Source organism: Echinops telfairi, unplaced genomic scaffold, assembly GCF_000313985.2.
Source record: "Echinops telfairi isolate 266 unplaced genomic scaffold, ASM31398v2 ScPeMD7_53;HRSCAF=182, whole genome shotgun sequence".
NCBI classification, from domain to species: Eukaryota; Metazoa; Chordata; class Mammalia; order Afrosoricida; family Tenrecidae; genus Echinops; species Echinops telfairi.
The window spans coordinates 11,341,797-11,362,209 of record NW_022103951.1 but is presented as its reverse complement, the minus strand read 5'-3'; the positions used below and the strand labels follow the sequence as shown (position 1 = coordinate 11,362,209).

General features: G+C 47.1%; 1 protein-coding gene across 1 annotated transcript in view; it reads left to right on the top strand.

The window, feature by feature from the left end:
- The first annotated feature begins 1,863 nt into the window (after positions 1–1,863).
- REPS2 (RALBP1 associated Eps domain containing 2) overlaps positions 1,864–20,413 on the top strand; it is a 136,652-nt gene continuing 118,102 nt past the window's right edge. The window contains 4 exon segments of the mRNA XM_045290744.1: positions 1,864–2,020; positions 2,022–2,169; positions 14,918–15,066; positions 19,199–19,325. Of these exon segments, the coding sequence (XP_045146679.1) occupies positions 2,000–2,020; positions 2,022–2,169; positions 14,918–15,066; positions 19,199–19,325 (445 nt within the window). The 5' untranslated portion in view covers positions 1,864–1,999.

The following is a 20,413-nucleotide window of genomic DNA, read 5'->3' as shown; positions in this document are numbered from 1 at the left end:
AAGACCAACCCACTGCCATCTAGTTGATTCCAACACATAATGACCCTGTAGAGCAGTGGTTCTCAACCTTCCTCATGCCATAACCCTTCAGTTCCTCATGTGGTGGTGACCCCCAACCATAACATTATTTTCCTTGCTACTGCATCACTGTCATTTTGTGACTGATGAATCGGGCGACCCCTGTGAAAGGGTCATTCTACCCTTAAAGGGGTCTCGACCCACAGGTTGAGAACCGCTGCTGTATAGTTTCCAAGCGTATCTATCTTTGAGAGCAGATTGCCTCATCTTGCTCCTGTTGAACAGCTGGTGAGTTTGAAGCTTGTTTCACTGACCCTAAAGACACTCAGCAGCCCAATGCTTAGCCCACCACGCCACCAGGTCTCCTTTGTCACCCCTGTGATGCAGTGAATTCCTCGATAGGACTCAACAGCCATCGCCAGTCACTCTCAACAAATGACTTTTTCCTGATATATGTGGGTAGGTGCTGCAGGATGGTATGACTCAGTTGTGAGCGATTGTTAGCAGCGCTAATTGTGACGATAACAACGTGGACCTCTATCATGGTGCTTTGTTGATTTTTGCCATCCTACCATTTCAGAAGCAGAAGGGGGTGGGGTGGGAATCCCACTGGCATCAAGAAAGACAATCTGGATGTAGAGTGTGCCTTTTGGACTCTGAGCTCCTGTGGACAGAACCTCCTCACTGCAGGGGCAGAAAGCCGTGACAGCAAAGGAGTGGGGACGAGCAGCAGAGCCAGAGCACAAGATGAAGCGGGCGCGCTAGAGTAAAGTTGAGTGCTTCCGGGCAGGAGGCTCACGTGGAGTAGAGTGCCTCCAGACACTTACTTGGGGAGCTATGGTAGGTTTGCTGACTCACAGCAATAGCTGAGTGCCTTTGCACTGAGGCTGTGGTGGAGTGGCATGCCCTTTGGGCATTATCAGCAGTACCGAAAGAACTTTGTAAGACTGCCTGAGCAGGGCAGAGGGTAGGCCAAAGGCCAGAGAAAGGCTTACCTGTAGGCATGGCCAAGAGAGGCTGTCCTGAGCAAAAAGGGTATCCTGATTATGAATTGTAACCTGTTAATGCCCCTCCTGGCATCTTGATGGAGCTGTTGGGTAAGCATTGGATTGCTACTCACAAGATGGGTCTGTAAACCCACCACGAGGCTATCATTTCCTATAAAGATTTACAGCCTCAGACACCCTAAATAGGGTCACTATGGTAGTGACAGTGTCTGTGGGTTCTGTGTGGTCACCACAACGCGTTATCGAAGCCCAGCTGAGAAGTCAGGGCATGTCACGGAGGGGCAGTTGGTATCGGTGTTGGGGAAGAAGGTTGAGGGCAGGCATGTCTAAGCTCGCAATGAGTCACATTGGGATCTACCTTGGGCAGCTGCTGCTTCCCCTGCCCCTCCCCCCTGTGAAGTCAGAGCAGCTACGATGCCTGGCCACCGTGGCCCTGCTTTGAACAATTTTGTACTTGCATTGGAGGTTTTGAGGACCTATGACCTTAAAAAAGCTCTTTCAAAGTCATTGGGGATTTGAATTTATGCTTACTCACCTATCAGCGGGGGAGTGCTGGCTGAAGGCCTGGGAATGGAAGATCGTGATCATTGTCTTGAAAATACATGTGTGTTGGGCTTTGGCTTGGTAAACCGGGAGAGCCCACAAGTAAGGGTAATGACTAATCTGTCCTCGCTCCGCTCCACTGACTCTCTAGACTTTGAACATGAGAATCTACCCCCTGGGGGGGGGGGAAGAAGTCAATCTCTTATGTAAGAAGTATATCAACCACCCTCTGTCACCTTTAGTTTTATCTGTGAAAGAGGAGGAATCCTCCCTCACTGGGTCTGGAAACCCCAGGAGTAGGTCGAAGGAAATCAAACTACCTGCCTCGGTAGCCCCTGTCTGCACGCACCTAGGTTCTTGGAGGCCGCTGGAGTTCGCTGCACTGTGAAACCCTCCGTATTGCATCATGTGGCTCGTCTCCTCTTCCTGTTATGCAATGGGCTTCTCGGCATCAATTTTTCTTGTCTCTCTTTTCAGATCACAGACCTGTGCGGCGCAAAGCGTGTTGGCTATTTTGGGCCGACACAGTTTTACGTGGCCCTGAAATTAATTGCGGCGGCCCAGTCGGGCCTCCCGGTGCGGATGGAGAGCGTGGCGTGTGGTGAGTAGCTGACTGGGAATCGGAGGATGTTTGGGGGGCTGGGTTTGGCTCTTGAGTGGGCTTCCTACCTGCTCCTTCAGCTGGGGCGGGTTTGCTTCTTCCTTCCTCGCCTCCTCTGTCAAATGAAACGGGTGCTCGCTCGCTTTCTTTTCAAAAACTCTGCAGTGAGTGACCTGAGACTACTTCCTTTTCACTCACTTGCAGCTAAAGTACATTTCTTGCTCTAGCAGGAAGGGATTACGGCGGGAATTGTAGAGTGGTGGCAAAATAACATTCTCTTGTCGACCTTTGTAGGAGCCCTGGGGTGGTGTAGGCAGTACGAGTTGGCCTGTGAGCTTCAAGGTCAGCAGTTTGAAACCAGCAGCCGCTCTGTGGGAGACAGCTCTTCCTACTCTGTAAAGAGTTCGTCTTTGAACCCCCCGGGGTCAGTTCCACCTGCCCCATAGGGTCACTATGAGTTGGCATCGACTTGATTCATGCCAGCGAGTTTTATTATTTGTTTTTGAGTCTACTTTTTTACCCACTCTTTCCTGATGATGTCACCCTGTCTTGTGGCACGTCCACCTCCCCACATACTTCCATAATGGCCACAAGAGGCCACTGAGTCTCCCACGCTAGCACTTAAGGTAGTGGTTCTCAACCTTCCTAATGCCGTGACCCTTTCATACAGTGCTTCATGTGGTGGTAACCCCCCCAACCATGACATTATTTTTGTCGCTACTTCTTCACTGTCATTTTGCTACTGTGATGAATTGGGCGACCTCTGTGAAGAAAAGGTTGTTCGACTCCCAAAGGGGTCAGGACCCACAGGTTGAGAACTGCTGCCTTAAGGCTTCGGCCCTTGTGACCCACATGGGCGGTGGCTCACACTGCATTGGCCAGAGCTTGGCACATGGATCTGCTGAGCTGCAGGGCAGATTGGGGCAAATGTCACTCCCTGCTTTGTCTGGCAAACTGTTTGTAGGCAAACTGCGGCTCTTTGGGGGTGTACATGTGTCTCTGAAGTAAAATTAAATTTTAAAGGATAGTCCAGGTATTAGTGATTTCATTTGTTTGTGAAAATATATTGATGGCTCTCGAATAATTCTTAAAGTGTTGTGAGGGATAGGATTGGCTCTTCCATCTCAAAAGGTTGCCAACCCTTAGCCTAGATCTTAAAAGGTGTTGACTGTAACCATGGACCATTTACTGAACGGGAAACATCTGACCCCAAAGGCATCTGCTAATACTACTTGCTTGAGTTCACGGAACTGGTAGGTCAAGGAAATATTGTTGGTGCAGTTGGCTGGGTCTTCCTTGCTACAATAAGACGGGGGGAAACACTTAAAAAAGACAGTTGTCATGGAGAAAGAAGACACTGGCTTTGATTGACGCCACATCACGTTGAAACTCGGAATTGGCGTTAAGCACTAATAGTTGTCACTCATTAAGCTTGTAGCTTCTGCCGACTTTCCCTTCTAGAAAAGCTAGCGCTGCTTTGTTCTGTGCAAGCGTCTTTAAAAGGCAGATACTTTTATTGCTTACTGCGAGTTAGACTGAACTATTTCCCCAGATGTTTTGGTTGAGATCTCCATTTTCATAATTGCCAGGGGGGCAGGGAGAGAGTAGTGTGCAAACCAGCACTTTTGTAAAGGGGAACACTTTCTGCAGGTGAAAGGCTGAAGTGTAACTTCTGAGGGTTTATGTATGCCCAGAGCTAATTCTGAATTATCTGCCTTTATTTAGGATTTTCTTCTTTTTTAAAAAAATCATTTTATTGGGGGCTTTTACAACACTCGTTACAATCCACACATCAGTTGTATCCGACATATTAATAGATATGTTGCCATCGTTCTTTTCTAGACATTTACTTTCTATTGAGCCCTTGGGATCAGCTCCTCTCTTTTTTCCCCTCCAACCCCCTTGATGGCCCCTTGATAGATTGTACATTGTTATTATTTTCATATCTCACACCTACCGCTGTCTCCCTTCCCCTCTGGTTTCTGTTATTCTTCCCCCTGGATGGGGATGTGTGGTTACGTGCTGTTCATTGCGATGGGTACCTCCTCCCTCCCACCTCTCCCTCCTTCCCCCTACCCTTTTTGTTTTGCTATTCCCATTCCTGTTCCTGGGTTCCTATTTTAACATTTTCATAAACCATCTTTGGTCTACATCTGCTGAGTAAGAGTGAGGGCAAGTTTGTGCCACACTTTGAGCTGTTCCTGAGAGTGCTCTGAGCCCTGGTGGTGTAGTGGTTACTTGGGCTGCTTGGCGGGAGAAAGACAAGATGGGGGCTTTCTACTCTCATCAAGAGTTAACCTCTCGGAACCCACAGGGGCATTTCTACCCTGTCGTACAGGGTTGCTAAGAGTCGGCATCGACTGGATGGCAGTGAGCTTCGGTTTTTTCCAGTGCTCCAGATTGTTGCTAGCAATTCATTAGCTTAGTCTTTGACGCTGCACCCTGGCAGATCAGAGAGAATATTCATGGGTGACATTGTGCGACGCGTGAGCCTCTCCCCTCCGGCCTTTCCCATTCCAGTGAATGGTAGCATTGACGTTGGCACTCCAGCCAGAAACCTGTCCTGATGCCGTCTTTCCCCTTGTGTGTGTGTCTGGGTCTGGGTCTCCTTATCTTTCTCAGGTCCTAACAAGGCAGTACAATTGTCTGCACTTGAGAATCACTTGGAGGGAGCTTTAGAAAAAATGTAGGTGCTGCCCCCCCCCCCCACGTGATTCTGAACAAATTGCGTGGGAGGCAACCTGAACAGCATAACCTTGCCCAAGCTCCCCAGGGTTAAGAATGACTGCTTAGGAAGGCATTTTTCATGAGTTTTGCTTAAACTCTTGAGTATGTATTTGACCATCCCTGGAGAGAGGTGCCCCAGATGCCTAATTTAAGGGAGCACTGGATCTCTAGTGCTGACTGTGCATTCACATGACCCTGAGAATCGTGACTCTTTCAAGATTGCACACCAGTCACCCTTCTCGCGCTACCCTAGTCCGGAGGCTGGCTTCAGAAGAGGGGCAAACGGCCCAGGAGGGCCCACCTTTCAGCCTGAGGACACGTTGAGAATTGGTGACCAGGCCACCACCCACCACCTGGTCTGGGAACTCCGCTAGTTTCCGTCGTCTGCAGACTGGACGGGGAGGGCGGGTGAGGACTGGACTAGAGTACGCTTCCCACCTTTGTTTGGTCCATGAACCCCATTGACTGGCTGAGGGCTATGGGCCCATTTCTTAATATAATGTTTGAAATAGCACATAAATGTGTAGAATCACCAAGGGAAATCCATTCTATTTCACTAGTCATGAAAATATAGTTTAAAATGTGTTATATTTAAAAATACACATGAAACAAAGGATCTAGCAGTGATGTAAATAATGACCGTACTTTTCAGAGTTGTGGTGAGTCTAAGCAGTGTTCTAGAAGCTTTGTGACAATTGTTATATATGATAGGCAGGAAAAGAGCTGGTGTCTGGGTGTTTGTTATCTCCATAGTGAAAAGAAATGGAAAAGTTCAGCAAGGGTAGTAAAAAAATAAAGCTTTTTTTTTTTTTTTTAATCCAGAGGGATGGTGGGCCTCTTAGATGCCTTTCCATGACCCCTTTGGGTGTCTCTGAGCCCTGAGAGTGCAAAATCCTGCTTCTGGTAGCCGGAAAGGCAGTGTTCGCCAACCTAGCTCACTCTCTGGTGGCTGTGAAAGGAGAAAGAATTGGGACAAAAAAATTATTTTTAAAATGAAATGTGCTCAGGTCTAAGATGGTTCATTCAGTCTGCCTTTCATTTTGCTAACTGTCCTTTGATGACACTCAGAATGAGTAATCATTTGGGAAGAAGTGCTTTCTTTGGCAAAGCAAAATGTTGGAGACTTTAGTCCTCTTAGATTAAATTTGGAGAGGGGGGGGGTTGTCTTTTGACTATTCTAGGAAACTCTAAATTTTGTGAACTGATGCTGTTGTGACTCTCTCACCAGGCAGATCTGCCTAAGCAAAATGATTGAACTCCTTTTAGTGCCTCATGTGTCTGTAAGACAGTGGTTCTCAGGCCAGCTGATTTTGTCCCTCCAGAGACCATTGGCAATGTGTGGAGACATTTTTAGTTGTCGTGACTGGTGTGGGTGGGTGCTACTGGTATCCAGTGGGTTGAGAGGTGGTCAGGGATGCTGCTGAATTTCCTATTATATACAGGGTGGCCTCCCACACAAACAAAAAGAGATTCAATCTTGGCTGCCAATCATGCTAAAGTGGAGGACCTCCTTTGTAGGCTAAGGATTCAGGCAGTAAGGACTGGTAGAGATGCCAATCCTGCCTCCTCACTTTTTGTTCCTAGGTTTCTAGAGGGAAAGGTCAGAGGATTTCGTAGACATGCGGTCTGCTCCTGTGTAGGTAGACTTATTTAGCTTTCACAGGCGTAATGCTTTCCAAAGAAGAATTCTTTTAGCAAAAGCAAATAAAAATATTTTCTGGATGAATTGAGAATCGAGGCTCTTGTGCCCTGCTCACATGGCAAACCTTCCCATCTTGTAGGTCTAAGAGGGGGAAAGCCTTTGGGTGGGTATAACAATTAGTTTAGTGGTTCATAGAGAAGGCTATTTTTTCTATCTTTAAAAAAAATCATTTTATTGGGGGCTTTATGCAGCTCTTATCACAATCCTTACATGCATCCATTGTGTCAAACACATTTGTACATTTGTTGCCATCATCATTCTCAAAACATTTGCTTTCTACTTGAGCCCTTGGCATCAGCTCCTCATTTACCCCTCCCTCCCTGACCATTGATAATTTATAAATTATTATTTTGTCATGTCTTGCCTGACCGATGTCTCCCTTCACCCACTTTTCTGTTGTCCGTTCCCCAGGGAGGGGGTTATATGTAGATCATTGTGACCGGGTCCCTCTTTTTCCCCCACCTTCCCCTTCCCCTCCTGGTATCACTGCTCTCACTATTGGTCCTGAGGGGTTTATCTGTCCTGGATTTCCTGTGTTTCCAGTTCTTATCTGTACCAGTGTACATTCTTTGGTCTAGCTTGATTTATAAGGTAGACTTGGGATCATGATGGGGGGGGGGGGAAGCGTTAAAGAACTAGAGGAAAGTTGTATGTTTCATTGTTGCTACACTACACTCTGACTGGCTCGTTGCCTCCCTGCGACCCTTCTGTAAGGGGATGTCCAGTTGTCTACAGATGGGCTTTGGGTCTCCACTCCACACTCTTCCTCATTCACAATGCTAAGATTTTTTTAGTTCTTTGATACCTGATACCTGATCCCATCAACACCTTGTAATCACACAGGCTGGTGTGCTTCTTCCATGTGGGCTTTGTTGCTTCTGAACTACATGGCCGCTTGTTTATCTTCAAGCCTTTAAGACCCCAGATGCCATATATTTTGATAGCCGGGCGCCATCAGCTTTCTTCACCACGTTTGCTTATGCACCCACTGTGAAAAGACTTTTTTTCAAGGTGGAGTTAGAAGCCCAGAAAGGGCAGGCTGTGACAGAGGGGTGCTGGAGTATATGTGTTTGGGTAGCTCATTGTTGGTTCATGATCCAGAGGGACAAGAGATGAAATTTTCAAGCCTAAATACTAGACTGGCATCTACAATTCAGCCAAGGTCAACCCAGCTTTGCTGCATCACATTCAACCCAGGCTTCCTTTCCCATTTTTCTCTTCAAAGATTTCTTCAGCAAAAAAAAAAAAAAGGAAGAAAATCCTCTCTTTCCCAGCATGGCTACAGGGGCCCAGAGATGGCCCACTGTACAGCTGGCCAGTCAAAGGTACCAGGGGTCCTGCTCTTCACTCCACACTCATTACCCTTGGCTCTACCATTGGTTATTAGGTGCCATCGAGTTGGTTCCAACCCATAGCAACTCTATGCACAATAGAGCAAAATACCACAGTCCTGTGTGCCATCCTCACAATTGTTCTCAGTGTTGCAGCCATTGTATCAGTCCGTCTCCTTCAGGGCTTTTCTTTTTCGCTGCCCTTCTACTTTACCAAGTGTGGTGTCCTTACCCAGGGAGTTGTCTCCCCTGACAATATGTCCAACATGTGCACTGCGAAGTTTTGCTCCTTGCCTGTAAGGAGGACCCTGGCTGTTCCATTTCCAAGACAGATTTGCTTGTCCTTTTGGCCGTCCGTGGTACTTGAAATATTCTTCTCCAGCACCACAGTTCAAATGGGTGGATTTTGCTCCAGGCTTCCTTATTCACTGTCCAACTTTCACATGCACGCGAGGCCATGGAAAATATCAGCACCTGGGTCAGGTGTACTTCAGTCTTCAAAGTAAAATCCTTGCTTTTCAATACTCTAAAGGGGTCTTGTGCAGCAGGTTTACCTAATGCAATACATCTGTGGATCTCTTGACTGCTGCTTCTGTGAGCATTGATTGGAGAGCCAAGTCAGCCAGAATCCTTCACAACTCCAACCTTTTTTCCATTTATCATGATGTTCCCTGTCCAGGTATGAGTATTCTGATCTTCATTACATGGAGTCCCCATCCATACTGAAGACTGAAATCCTTGATCTTCATCAGCAAGGGCACTTCAATTCCTCCTCCCTTTCCGCAAGCCTTCTCCAGAGACAGCCCCCTCCCGGGCAGCGACTACCAGCCTTTGTTGATGCCATGGGATTATTTTTTGCCATTTAGTGAAAGCTCTCTCAGAATAATGCCTCTTATCATTAATGAATGCATTGTCACTGTAAACATTCAGGACTTAAGGACCAAGGTCAGTGTCTAGGTGGATGCAGAGGACGTGAATTCTCTTAGAGAGAATCTTCGTTTCCATATGGAAAAATTGAAGTCCAAAGAAGTGACGTAAAGGACAGGGCATAGTGCTCGAGAGTGGCTGAAGCTAGCGGACTACAGAGCTAATTCACTCTTGGGTTCGACCTACTGCCTGGCCAGTCAATGTAATTTATCCCCCCTCCCCTCCCAGAACTTATAAGATCCCTCTTCCCACTATGTCCTCCAACCCTCGATCTAGCTGTTGAGCTCTTTTCCAAATTAGCAAGAGGATTTTCAGATTCACAGGTGGATAGAAAGATAAAAGACTAGAAGTTTTTGATCACATCAGACCTGGGTTAAGACTGATAGGATGTTTTCGGTTATGCCTCCCCTCCCTCCAAAGTAACAGGGAAATATGTGGGGACAGCTTCTTTTTCAAGCTTTTTATTGTGTTAGTCAGAATTTACAGTACAGATCAAAGCTTTCCATTTCACTATTCATATACATTCTGATTGCACCCATCCTGTGCAATCCTCTTAACGTATCATCACTTCTTCCCTGTGTTTCTGGTTTCCATTCCTGTCTCTCTGAACCTTGTCCTTGGACCAGTCCTGCCCTTTTGCTTTTCATTGGTTTATTCTGATGGGGGAAGGAGCTAAGGTCAGTTCTAGACCTGAACGGTGAGTGCCGTGGTCTTGGGGGTCCCATCTGACCAGTACACCTGGCCTCTCTTAGGATTTTGCATTTGGTTCCACATCTTTCTCCCACTCTCTCCAGGACCATCGAAGCGATCTTTCTCAGAGCAGTTGGCCATGGCAGCCGGGCACCATCTAATTCTTCTCGTTTTAGGATGGTGGAGACTGATGTTCTCTCAGCTCATTAGTCCACGGTACTAATTGTACTCCTGTGTCATTTGATTTCAGGCGTGCTTCTTTCCTCGGGATGGGAAGAGACTAATAGTTGCATCTTAAATGGCTGCTCACAGGCTTTTAAGACCATATTTGAGACCAAAATAGGAGGCAGAACGCTCTTTGGTGGGCTGTCTTATGCCAATTGACGTTGGTGTGTGGGGATAGACTTTGGAGGCATAGAACCTTGTTGTCATTAGTGTTTGTTAACTTTTGAGTAGCTGATGTTAATGAAGGAAAACAGTATGCCTCCCCCCCACCAAATCCCAAACCCACAGTCAGTTGGTCGTTTCTGACCCGGAGTGAGCCTGTCTGGATCAAGTGTCTGTGGGTGTAACTCTTCACAGGAGAGCAGCTGGTGGGCTTGAACTACCCCACCTTACAAAGAGGCCAGCACCTAACTCACGGCACCACCACGACTCTGAGAGAAATGGAGCAGTGAGTAAAAGTAGTGGGAGGAAGAGTGGGGCTTCAGGAGCTGGGGGGCTTATTTTGAGCATAGTTCTACCGTCACATGGCTGCATGGCTAAGACGGGGCCCACCTTCCCTTTTCTGGGATGCTCAGACCATCTGCCAGATGGGGGCATTCAAGCTACCATTTTCGAGCTCCAAAATGCCACCGTTGCATCGGGAATGTCCTCACGTGCAGTCTTGGCATAATAGCCTTGGGGAGCAGAGGATGGGCTTCGGCCGACCACAGACTCATTTTGAATCCTTGCTCTGCCACCTTCTATCAGGGTGCCCTCAAGCGAATTTTGTTTCTCTCTCTCTCTGAGTTTCAGATGGTGGCTCACCGGGGGAAAGGGTGCAGTGCCTGCTGGATGGGATTGGTGTGGGCATAAAACAAGCGCATTCCTTGTCGGTCATCTGGAAAAGCACCCGGAGTGGCATGATCCAATCTGGTCGCCACTAGACACCTGGGCCTGGCTAATGGTGTACTTGAAATGTAGTTAGTGTGACTGAGAGATTGCATTTTAAATTTACATTATTTAAGAGAAAAAACCCTGAAATACGGTAGACCCCCCCCCACCCCCTTGCACCCGGCCGAGATCTGGAGCACACTGGGATTGCTGTGATTTCTCAGGCATGGCAAGCCTTCCCGCTTTGACCTTGCAGTCTGAACTCTTTTCTATTGCTCATTCTAGTGGGTTTTCTGTATTCCTCCTCGGGCAGGTTTTTTACTTGCGTGATTGTGGCTCCTGCAGGTTTCGCTGTCTCATTCTGTCCTACCCAATGGTACTGTTTTAGTGGCACTACATTTCAATGTGACCATATCCTCATGCTAGACAGAGGGCAAGCCGCTGCTCTGTGAAGGGCCAGATAATAAATGTCTTCGGCCTTATGTTGTACATGGTCTCTGTCATATCTTCTCATCTCTGCTGTCCTGCCATGAAGGCAGCCACAGAGACTATGAAGGCAAGTGGTGCGGCTGTACCTTGAGAAAACTTACTTTATAGACATGAAATAGTTTTGAGTTTTTTTCTTCACACATGAAGAAATATCGAAGCCACTTCAAAGGCGTTGGCTCTACAGAAGTAGGCAGTGGGCTGACTTCAGTTTCTAGGTATTTCGCCCAGATCAAGCACTCACTCCCCATGGGGAAACCCCAACGCTGATGACAGGAGAATGGAGAAACATATTTACAAAGGAATCTTTCCCTATGCATGCAGCTAATGGACTCTCCCTGTACACAGTGCCCCAGACCCAATGCTCCACGAAAGACTCATGTCAGAAGGATACATACTAGACGCTTCCATTTACAGGAAGCCCTGTAGCAGCAAAATAAAGCTATGGGTTTAGAAATGAGAAATGGTGTTTGCCATCGAGGGCAAATGGGATAGGATTAATAGGAAAAGACCATTGTAGGACAATTCTGTGTGATAGAAATATGTTATAGCGTCATCTGAGTGTTGGCTACATGGGTGTATAGATTTGTGAGAACTTAAGATATCTGTAAAGGATCCCTTCATACATAAGAACCTTCTACATAATCAGACAAAATTAGCTGCCGACATTGAACACATGATAGCATTCATCTGATCCAGATTTCTGCTTATGCTGCGACCCTTGAACACAGTTCCTCGTGTTGTGGTGATCCCCCGAACCATACAATTATTTTTGTTGCTGCTTCATCATTGTCATTTTGCTACTGTGATGATTTGGGCCACCCCTGTGAAAGGGTCGTTCGACCCCCAGGTTGAAAACCGACGCCTCATGACACCCGTCAGCTTGAGCCCAGAAGCTGCAGAGTGGCAGGCAGTAGCGAGTGCGACTAGCCACACTTACCAGGTGGTGGGTCCGAATCGAGCTGGAAGAGCTAGTGGGGAAGAAGGATGTCAATGACATTGAGTGTTTGACTACATGCTGAAATGATAATGTTGGGTGCAAAGATATTATTGGAAAGAATTTCACTTTTTTTAAAATACAAAAGTGGCTATTCTCAAATATAAAACGACTGTGACTTACAGCGTATTTCTGTAGAGATGGCCTTGAAAGGGCAGGAGCAGCAGGGGCTAGTTTGGGAGACAGCAGGCTCTCTGCTCAGCCCCCCAGCCCCACCCCTTGTTGTCTAGATCCTGAGTTCCGCATCGTTGGCCATTTATCCTTGAATTTGTCCTGCATGTTGTAATAGATTGAGGAGACGGAAGTAGTGCTTGTATCCATGCCTCTGTTAAACATGAAAATGCAAAGATGCTTCCTTTCTTTGTAGAGGCCACATGTTTTGAAAAAGGAGAGTCATACTTTTCTTTGTGCAAGCGAAGAATAAGTCATTTATATTTACTGTACAAAGCGTTTCTGTGTTCAAAGGCTCCGGCCAAAGATGCCCTTTGCAAGCAAGTTGCTGCCCAGGATGGCTGCACTCCGTGTCTCCCTGGCCCCTTTAGCATTTTCATCTGAACTCTTCATTTTGCTTCACTGTTAATTTGGCAGAATTTTCTTTACCAATTGCCACAGAGAACGTGATTATTTGGTAATACTCTACTGATTGTCTAAGTTGGTTTACGTAGGACTAGGAAAACCTATCGGACTTCACATTTATAAGCTAGACTTCCTCCTTTCCCTCTTAAAAAAAAAACCCAACAAAAAAGCATGCAGCAGCTTAAGGAAAGTGGGCCCCTCATAAAAGCTTTTTCAATGACAGGAAGGTTATTATGAAGGTTTACAATTCTATTAAGCGAGTGTTGCTTGAAACCACATGGCCAAAGAAAGTACAAGAGAATTCAGCTGGGTTTTATCTTCTGCTGCATGGTGACTGCATGGGGCAGGGGAGGGAGGTGCGGGGAGGGGCTGTTCTTTCTCAGTGAACAGGGAGCATGCTAGAGAAAAGCTGCCTCCAGGGATGGGGAGAACTTGTAAAGTGACAGTGGCCCCGAATCTGGGCCCCCCTTTAAACCCTCAGAGAGTACTTGCCGTTCATATGCCCTCTACTGCAAGGAGTCTGGATGGCATATGATTAAAGTGCTCAAGTGCTTGCCGAGAGGTCAGCAGTTCAAACCCATGAGGCACTTCGCAGGGGGCAGATGGGGCAGCCTGCTTCTGTGGAGAAACTGCATGGGGGCAGCTCCATGGTGTCCTACCTCCAGGATGGCTGTGCGTCAGCATTCTCTGGGCAGCAGGGCAGTGGCTCAAAAATGCTGAAAAGTAGACTTACATGCTAGTGGGAAGAACAGGGGGGCAAATAACTCTGTGAGGCCTCAGACCATCTTTTTAGATCCTTTTTGCATATGGGACAGAAAGAAATACCTTCCTGAGGCCAGAATCCGAAGAGTAGCTTAGACGTGATTTACTCTAAGGGTCTCCAATTTCTTTGGCCTTTCCCCCCTTGGAATCCATTCCAGTCTCGAGGCCTGGAGAGCTGCCCCAAGTTGGGAAGCATGGAAATATTAAAAATGGCGGCCAGGCTTTCTTTGGGGGGAGAGTCTCTGTAATTTTTCACTGTGGTTCCTCTCTGTCTCTCGGGTCCGGAGCTGATTGATCTCTCTGAGATATGTTGTATTGCCTGTTCCTTTGAATCCGATGTGGACATAGCAACTAACCCCAAACATGGTACGGCTCCCGGAGAACCACGAGCAGGGAGTCTTACTTGCTGTTGCTAAGATGGGCTCTGGCTCCAGCGCGGCATCAATCATTGGCAGCACAGCTGTGTTTTTGGAACAGCGAGCTGATGGAAGCGCAGAGCCACACTGATGAGTATTATCCCCCAGACAATGGCTATAGATGGCAAATCATGATGCGTACCCCACAACATTATTCCCATTTGTTCTGGGTGATTGGGTGTGCTGTGCGGTGCCGAGAACCGGAAGTGTGCCACAGCCTCATTTCCATGTGCAGAGTCCTTTGGGTAGAAACATGACAGGTAAGTGCCCACCCCGGTGGATGTCCCCTCCTTTGTAGCCGTTTGAGTGCAGCGCATGCGTTGGCAGTCAAATCGGATGGAAAAGTCAGACCCATCGCTCTAATTGGATACCGTTGTCTTTTTGGAATGAAAAGACAGGTGGAGGAGGAGTGGGAGCACGTGGCAAAGAGTGACAGAGCATAAGAAAGTGGCCTGAGCTGTGCGTTTGCCCTGGGAGCTGCGGGCACTGGTGAATGGGTGGCAGTGGGAACTTGAGTCCCGTTGCCTGGGCTCAAAGCCTGGCTCTGCCACAGACAAGCTGTGGCAGGTTTGGGGGGGTGGGGCTTTGCCCCCTTCGTTTCTGTTTTGTTTTCTGTAAAAAGAGGCTAATGATAATAAAGCCTTGCAGAAAGGTGTGAGGATTAAATGAGTTAATATTTGCAAATCCTTCATATACTGCCTGGCGTATCCTACGTGCTATATTAGTCTAAGACTTACCTGCTACCGTTTGCTGTATGTTAAACATTGCCTTATCTTTTCTCATGGACCTGGCCTGAAGGGAGATCGGTCCCCTCCAGAGACTTGGTCTGCCTCAGTAAACAACTCGGTAAACCCGTAGCATTTTCCCTTCATGCCATTCTCTTATTAGTTCTCATGGTGTCTACGTCAAAATAGAATCTATATTTAGTGTTCTGGAATTTTCCCTCGAAAATGATTCCTCTTTGCCCCTTAGGTTTCCCCTTTTTGCAGTGTTCGTTACTGAAAGTCTCACCTGTGTGTCTCTCATTCTGGTCCCAAAGAACTGCCCCTGCCTCGCTTCATGATGTCCAAGAACGAGGGAGAAGGACGATTCGGGAACCCGGCTGAACTACATGGAACTAAGACACAGATTCCATATTTAACGTCAGAAAAAAGCACACTCAAAAGACCGGATGAAGGGGACAAACAGGTAAACAATCTGACCAGGCGGGAGACTCGGATTCTGAACATCACAGAGCAGTGACCCCGGAGCTGCCAATGGTCAGGCTTGCAGCGTAGTCAGCCATCTGGGACACAATCACAGACCTGGAAGGAAGCCAATAAAAGGTTCAAATAGCAAGGAAAAGGGGCTGACACAAAGCCCACTGTATAGGAATTACCACAAGCAAGCCACAGGGGCGTTAGTGCCTACTTCTGTATAAAATGGAGCCCTGGTGGCTTAGTGATTATGTGTTGAGCTGCTAACTGCAAGGTCAGCAGTTCAAAACCACCAGCCTCTCCAAGGGAGAAAGACGAGGCTTTCTACTCCTGTAAAGAGTTAGTCTTTGGATACTCCAGGGACAATTCTATCCTGTCCTATGGGCTCACTATGAGTCAGCATCGCCTCGATGGCAATGAGTTTGGTTTAGTTTTAGTTTTTTTTCTTGTATAAAATATGGATATCTGATTTTACTAGATAGCCCCCCCCCCCAAACAAAACAAAGCCCCAAACTCAAACCCAAGCAAAACAAACACCAAAGTTTGGGAAGAGGTTTTTCTAGTTGAATACATTTAGAGCAGTGGTTCTCAACCTTCCTAATGCCGCGACCCTTTAATATAGTTCCTCATGTTGCAGTGATTCCCAGCCATAACATTATTTTCGTTGCTACTTCATCACTGTCATTTTGCTACTGTGATGAATCGGGCGACCCCTGTGAAAGGGTTGTTCAACTTCCAAAGGGGTCATGACCCACAGGTTGAGAACTGCTGGTTTAGAGACTGCTTCTTCACTCTTGGGAGAAAGAGGAAATCCCCAGTCTTGGAGGTTCAAATAGTATTGCTCCCCAAGTTTCCAGTTCATGCATACATACATGGGCTCATTCCAAACTACACGTTTAAACATGTCTCTGTGATCTGTGGATGGCTGCAGACAAGTTTTCTCAGCACTACGATCATTTTAGTCTCCTTAGAAATCCCGGGTGGCATAGTGGTTACATGTTGGGCTGCAATCTGCAAGGTCAGCAGTTTGAAACCACCAGCCTGCTTCACCAGAGAAAGAATGGGCTTTCTACTTCCATACAATGTTAGTCTTAGAAATTCACAAGGGTCAGTTCTATCATGTTCTAGAGGGTCACTGTGAGTTAGCATCCACTTAGTGGCAGTGAGTTGGGTTTGGATTTGTTGGTGTCTCCTTAGGGTGCCTTCAAAAAAAAAGTCCAACCAAACTAGTGGCCTCTGAAGGGAGCTACTGGGCTAGTTCAATTTGGGCCGAGCACCCAGCTCAGCAAGTGATGATATCCTTAATTTTTTTATTCCAAAGAAGTCATCTTGATATTTATTTTGCCTCGACGGTAGTTAAGGGTGCTTATTAACAAATGGGAAAACTGCATTGGTAATAAACAGACCAAGAAAGTTGTGCTGAGGAATTGTTTTTTCCCCATCACAATGCACCTGCTGATTCTTGGAAGGTAGCCAGGGCTGTCCTAGGAGAATTGTACCAGGAAACCTTACCCTCACCCGCCTTACGGTCCTGATCATGCCCCTTAGACTTCTTTTTGTTCCTATGAAGAGTTGGATTTGAGCCACTCAAGGAGGCCAGAGTTGCTCTTTGGATGTGGGGTAAATTGAAGAGTGCAGAATTCATCAGGAAAGGGTCCCCAAACCTGAAACCAAACTCACAGCCATCGAGTCAGTGCTGACTCATAAGGACCCCTCTGTGGGATTCCAAAACGGAAACTTTATGGGAGTCGAAGGTCCAGTCTTTTTCCCAAGGAGCTGCTGGTGTTTTCGAACTGCCGACCATGAAGATCACAGCCCAAAGTATAACTACTATGCTATCGGGATTCTGGGAAAGGGTTAGTTAGAGAGATGGAAACACTGCCTTCAGCTGTATTGAGAAACTGTAGCTTCACATTGTGATCTTTTTTATTTGATAAAGGTTTCTATGATTGTATAGCAATACTTTTGGACTCATTCTCTTATACATTAGTGCATTAAAGACCCTGAAAAAATCCTGCAGGGGAGAGGGAGAGGCAGAAGGCCCTGTATGGACTAGACATTTTTTACCAGGTGTCCTTTCTCAGAGGGCATGCTTGGGAGACCACCTTGGGAATTACTGCCAGTACCCAGTTAGCAGATTGGGAGACAGAATAGGGAGGATCAGGATTTAAAAGTAGGCCACTGATAGTCACTATGCGCTACATTGATTCGATGGCAGTGAGTTTGTTTTTTTTTTTTTGGTTTGGTGCTGATGGTGATATGCAGATGGTGATTGGTAGATCCCAAAGTACCAAAGCCCCAAAGTGATGGACTATCAAGAAGGGGTGAAAGAGGTAGGCATCAGACACATCTTGGTCTTCTAACGATATTGAATCATGGGGGACAGTGAGTTACATATAGCAACTATCTTCTATAAGACAGAGACATCTGTCGTGTTTTAAGAAGACTTGAATCAGGTTGTTTAATAAATGCAATGAAGTTGTAGCTACATGGGGGGATACACTCGTCTGTGGCCCACCCTGATGATGCTGGCAAAGGTGGTGGTTTATGGGGGAGAGGTAATAAGAGGAGCTCTGTTGGTTGACTGGTAAAGTGCTCGGCTGCTTTTTGCAGGGTTGGTGGTTCGAACCCACCAGCTGCTCTGTAGAAGAAAGCTGTGGCTATCTACTTGGAATCTCTAGGGGGAAGTTCCACTCTGTCCTCACAGGGCCACCGTGGCTCACTGGCAGCTGGTTTTGGTTTGGGGGCTGGAGTTGAGGTAGCACAAGTCTTATTAAACAATTTCATGAGTGCTTGCTTTTATGAGTCTCATATGTTAAGTGGGTTCTTTGGGGATTCAAAAAGGGGGTGGGCAGAGGATAGAGTGATATCATTAAAGAACTCGCCCAAAGTAACATGAAAACAATACCAACATCAAGACTTTATAAAGTCTAAAGAGAACTTCCCATCTAAGATACTGATGGAAATACTCTCCTTCAAGAGGAAGGAAGGTGCTTTCTCTGAAGCGTGCACTCACACCTGTAGGTGGGGGGGGGGCTGCCTAGTATAAGCCTGGGGTGCAGAGAGAAGGTGCACCTTGATTTTCTCTCGTCAAGGACGTTATTCAGTGGTAGGTAGTGGAGCCTAGGTCCATGCCAAACATGGCAAAGAATAAACCAAAATTCACTGCCACTCAGTAGATTCTTATTCGTCGGACCCTATAGGACAAGGTAGAGCTGCCCAGGACAAGGTAGAGCTGACCCTGTGCGTTTCCAACACCATTAACTCTTACTGGAGTCTAAAATACTCTGCCCACCCCCTTTGTCTCACTGACCTTATAGGACAGTAGAATTGCTCCCCTGGCTCTCCAAGGCCATACATTGGTATCCTATCTTTCTCCTGAGGAACAACTGGTGGGTGCAAACCAATGACCTTTGGTTAGTAGCCCTGCGCTTAATACACAGCACCACCAGAGGACAGTAGTCTATTGGAAGCATTAAAACAAGAAAAGAAGGAAACCATGCAGCAGAGTGAAACTGCTTACCTGGCCCAGGGTTCACATCAAGTGCATGTCAGAATGGGGATGGTTCCATTTGTAGCTTTATCCTAGTACTAAGGAGTAGGCTACTTGGAACGATTTGCCCATGATGAATTGTTTTGCAGTTTCTTGATACAAACAACCAAGCCGGCCTTTTAGTTTGCAATAGTAAGCTTGCCGTCCACCTGTGAAGCACTTAAACATTTTTCTGTCTGTTAGTTGAAAGACGTGGTAAGTGATGTAGCTCTCAGAAATAGCACTCCTGGGGTATCGAATAACAATTGACTTTACCCCCAAAGAGCTCAGGATTGGGAGGTATGGACATTACTGCATGGGATTAGTGACTTCAGTTTTCCAAAGGAAAATGGATTGGAATCAGCTAACAGGGCTCCTGGCTTGGTTTTGGGATTTCCCTGAGTGGAGTCTCTGAAGATTCTGAATGCTACAGGCGCTGTTTTTGAATCCTGGGGATTTGTTTAGAAGCCCTTTCTGCCCACGTCAGATCTCCTGGGTCACCAGCAGTCTGAGTGGCTTGATCCTTCCTCACTGCTGCTCAGCCTGCCTGCCTTCTCCTGTCGCCACTGAACTCTGCTCTGGTTCTTTGCAGCAGGAAGCACAGTCCCCGGCGATGTCACCGCTGGCCTCCCCTCCGTCTTCCCCGCCTCATTACCAGAGCATGCCCTTGAGCCTTGGCTACAGCCAGCTGCGGAGCAGCACTGAACAGATGCAGCCAGGTAAGCAGCGAGCTGGGGCCAGATGTCTGTGCCAGCGTCCTAGCGGCTCCTTCATCTACCCAGGAGCCCTGCCGCCAGCTGCTGATGTCCCAGATTTAGTGACCTACGTTGGTCTTTGGGAACGTGGCGCAATTTAATTTGAGATTCTCCAACAGGGCTTTGGAAAAATTGAAATGGATTCTAGTTCGGCAATGTTTTGTTTCCTGTTCCATACACCAGTTCACCTTTAGACTTGTAAACAACTTTGTGCATGATTAATCCTTCATGCACAGATCGCGTTAAATGGGAGCACAGGCTCGACGTGCGCGTGCATGTGTGTTTGTATATGTGTGTTTGTGTTGGATTTGTTAGTACTGTCTGCAGAAGTAACCCAATGTACTTAAATGTTGTGCAACTTCTTCAAACGACAGCTACATAAGGCCCAGGAGCAGTGAGCAGTTGGTATCGGGAGGTACAACTCTCACAAGGGGGGCAGCCCCATGACGGAGCTGGAGGAATGTAATTAACCAATGTCCCTGACATATACCTGTCGAAACTTGACTTGGGTGTCTTTGCAGAGTAGTCTCAAAAACAACCCAAACTCATGACTGAAATAGACAGCACATTTCAAGACCATATTCAGCTTTTAAAGAATGGCCGCACACAGGACCTGGGGTTCGCCAGGTGGTTTGGAAGGAGAAGAAGAGAAAGGCTGGGGGAGTGCTGCCCTGGGCCTTGGGGAAGGGTTGCCTGCTCCCTTTCAGGCCTGCCACCTTCTCCGGGGAAATCCACTCCTTTGCTGCGAGGATGACTTTGCAGAGCTGGCTGCCCAGGCTGCAATGCTTAGAGTATCATCAATTCACTGGCACACCTGGTCCTCCCGGGGCACAGGCACCCAGTTTACAGTGTGACCAATGAAGGGCATTCCAGAATTGCACAGCCACAATACATCTGCCCCACCCCCCACCCCAGCTTATCTCCTAAGCTGTGGTTGAAAATGACCCACTTTCTGCTGATTTTTAAAATTTTCTCCTGCACTGAAAATATAGGAAACTTCCAGAGGGATCCAGACACACACACACACACACACACACACACACACACACACA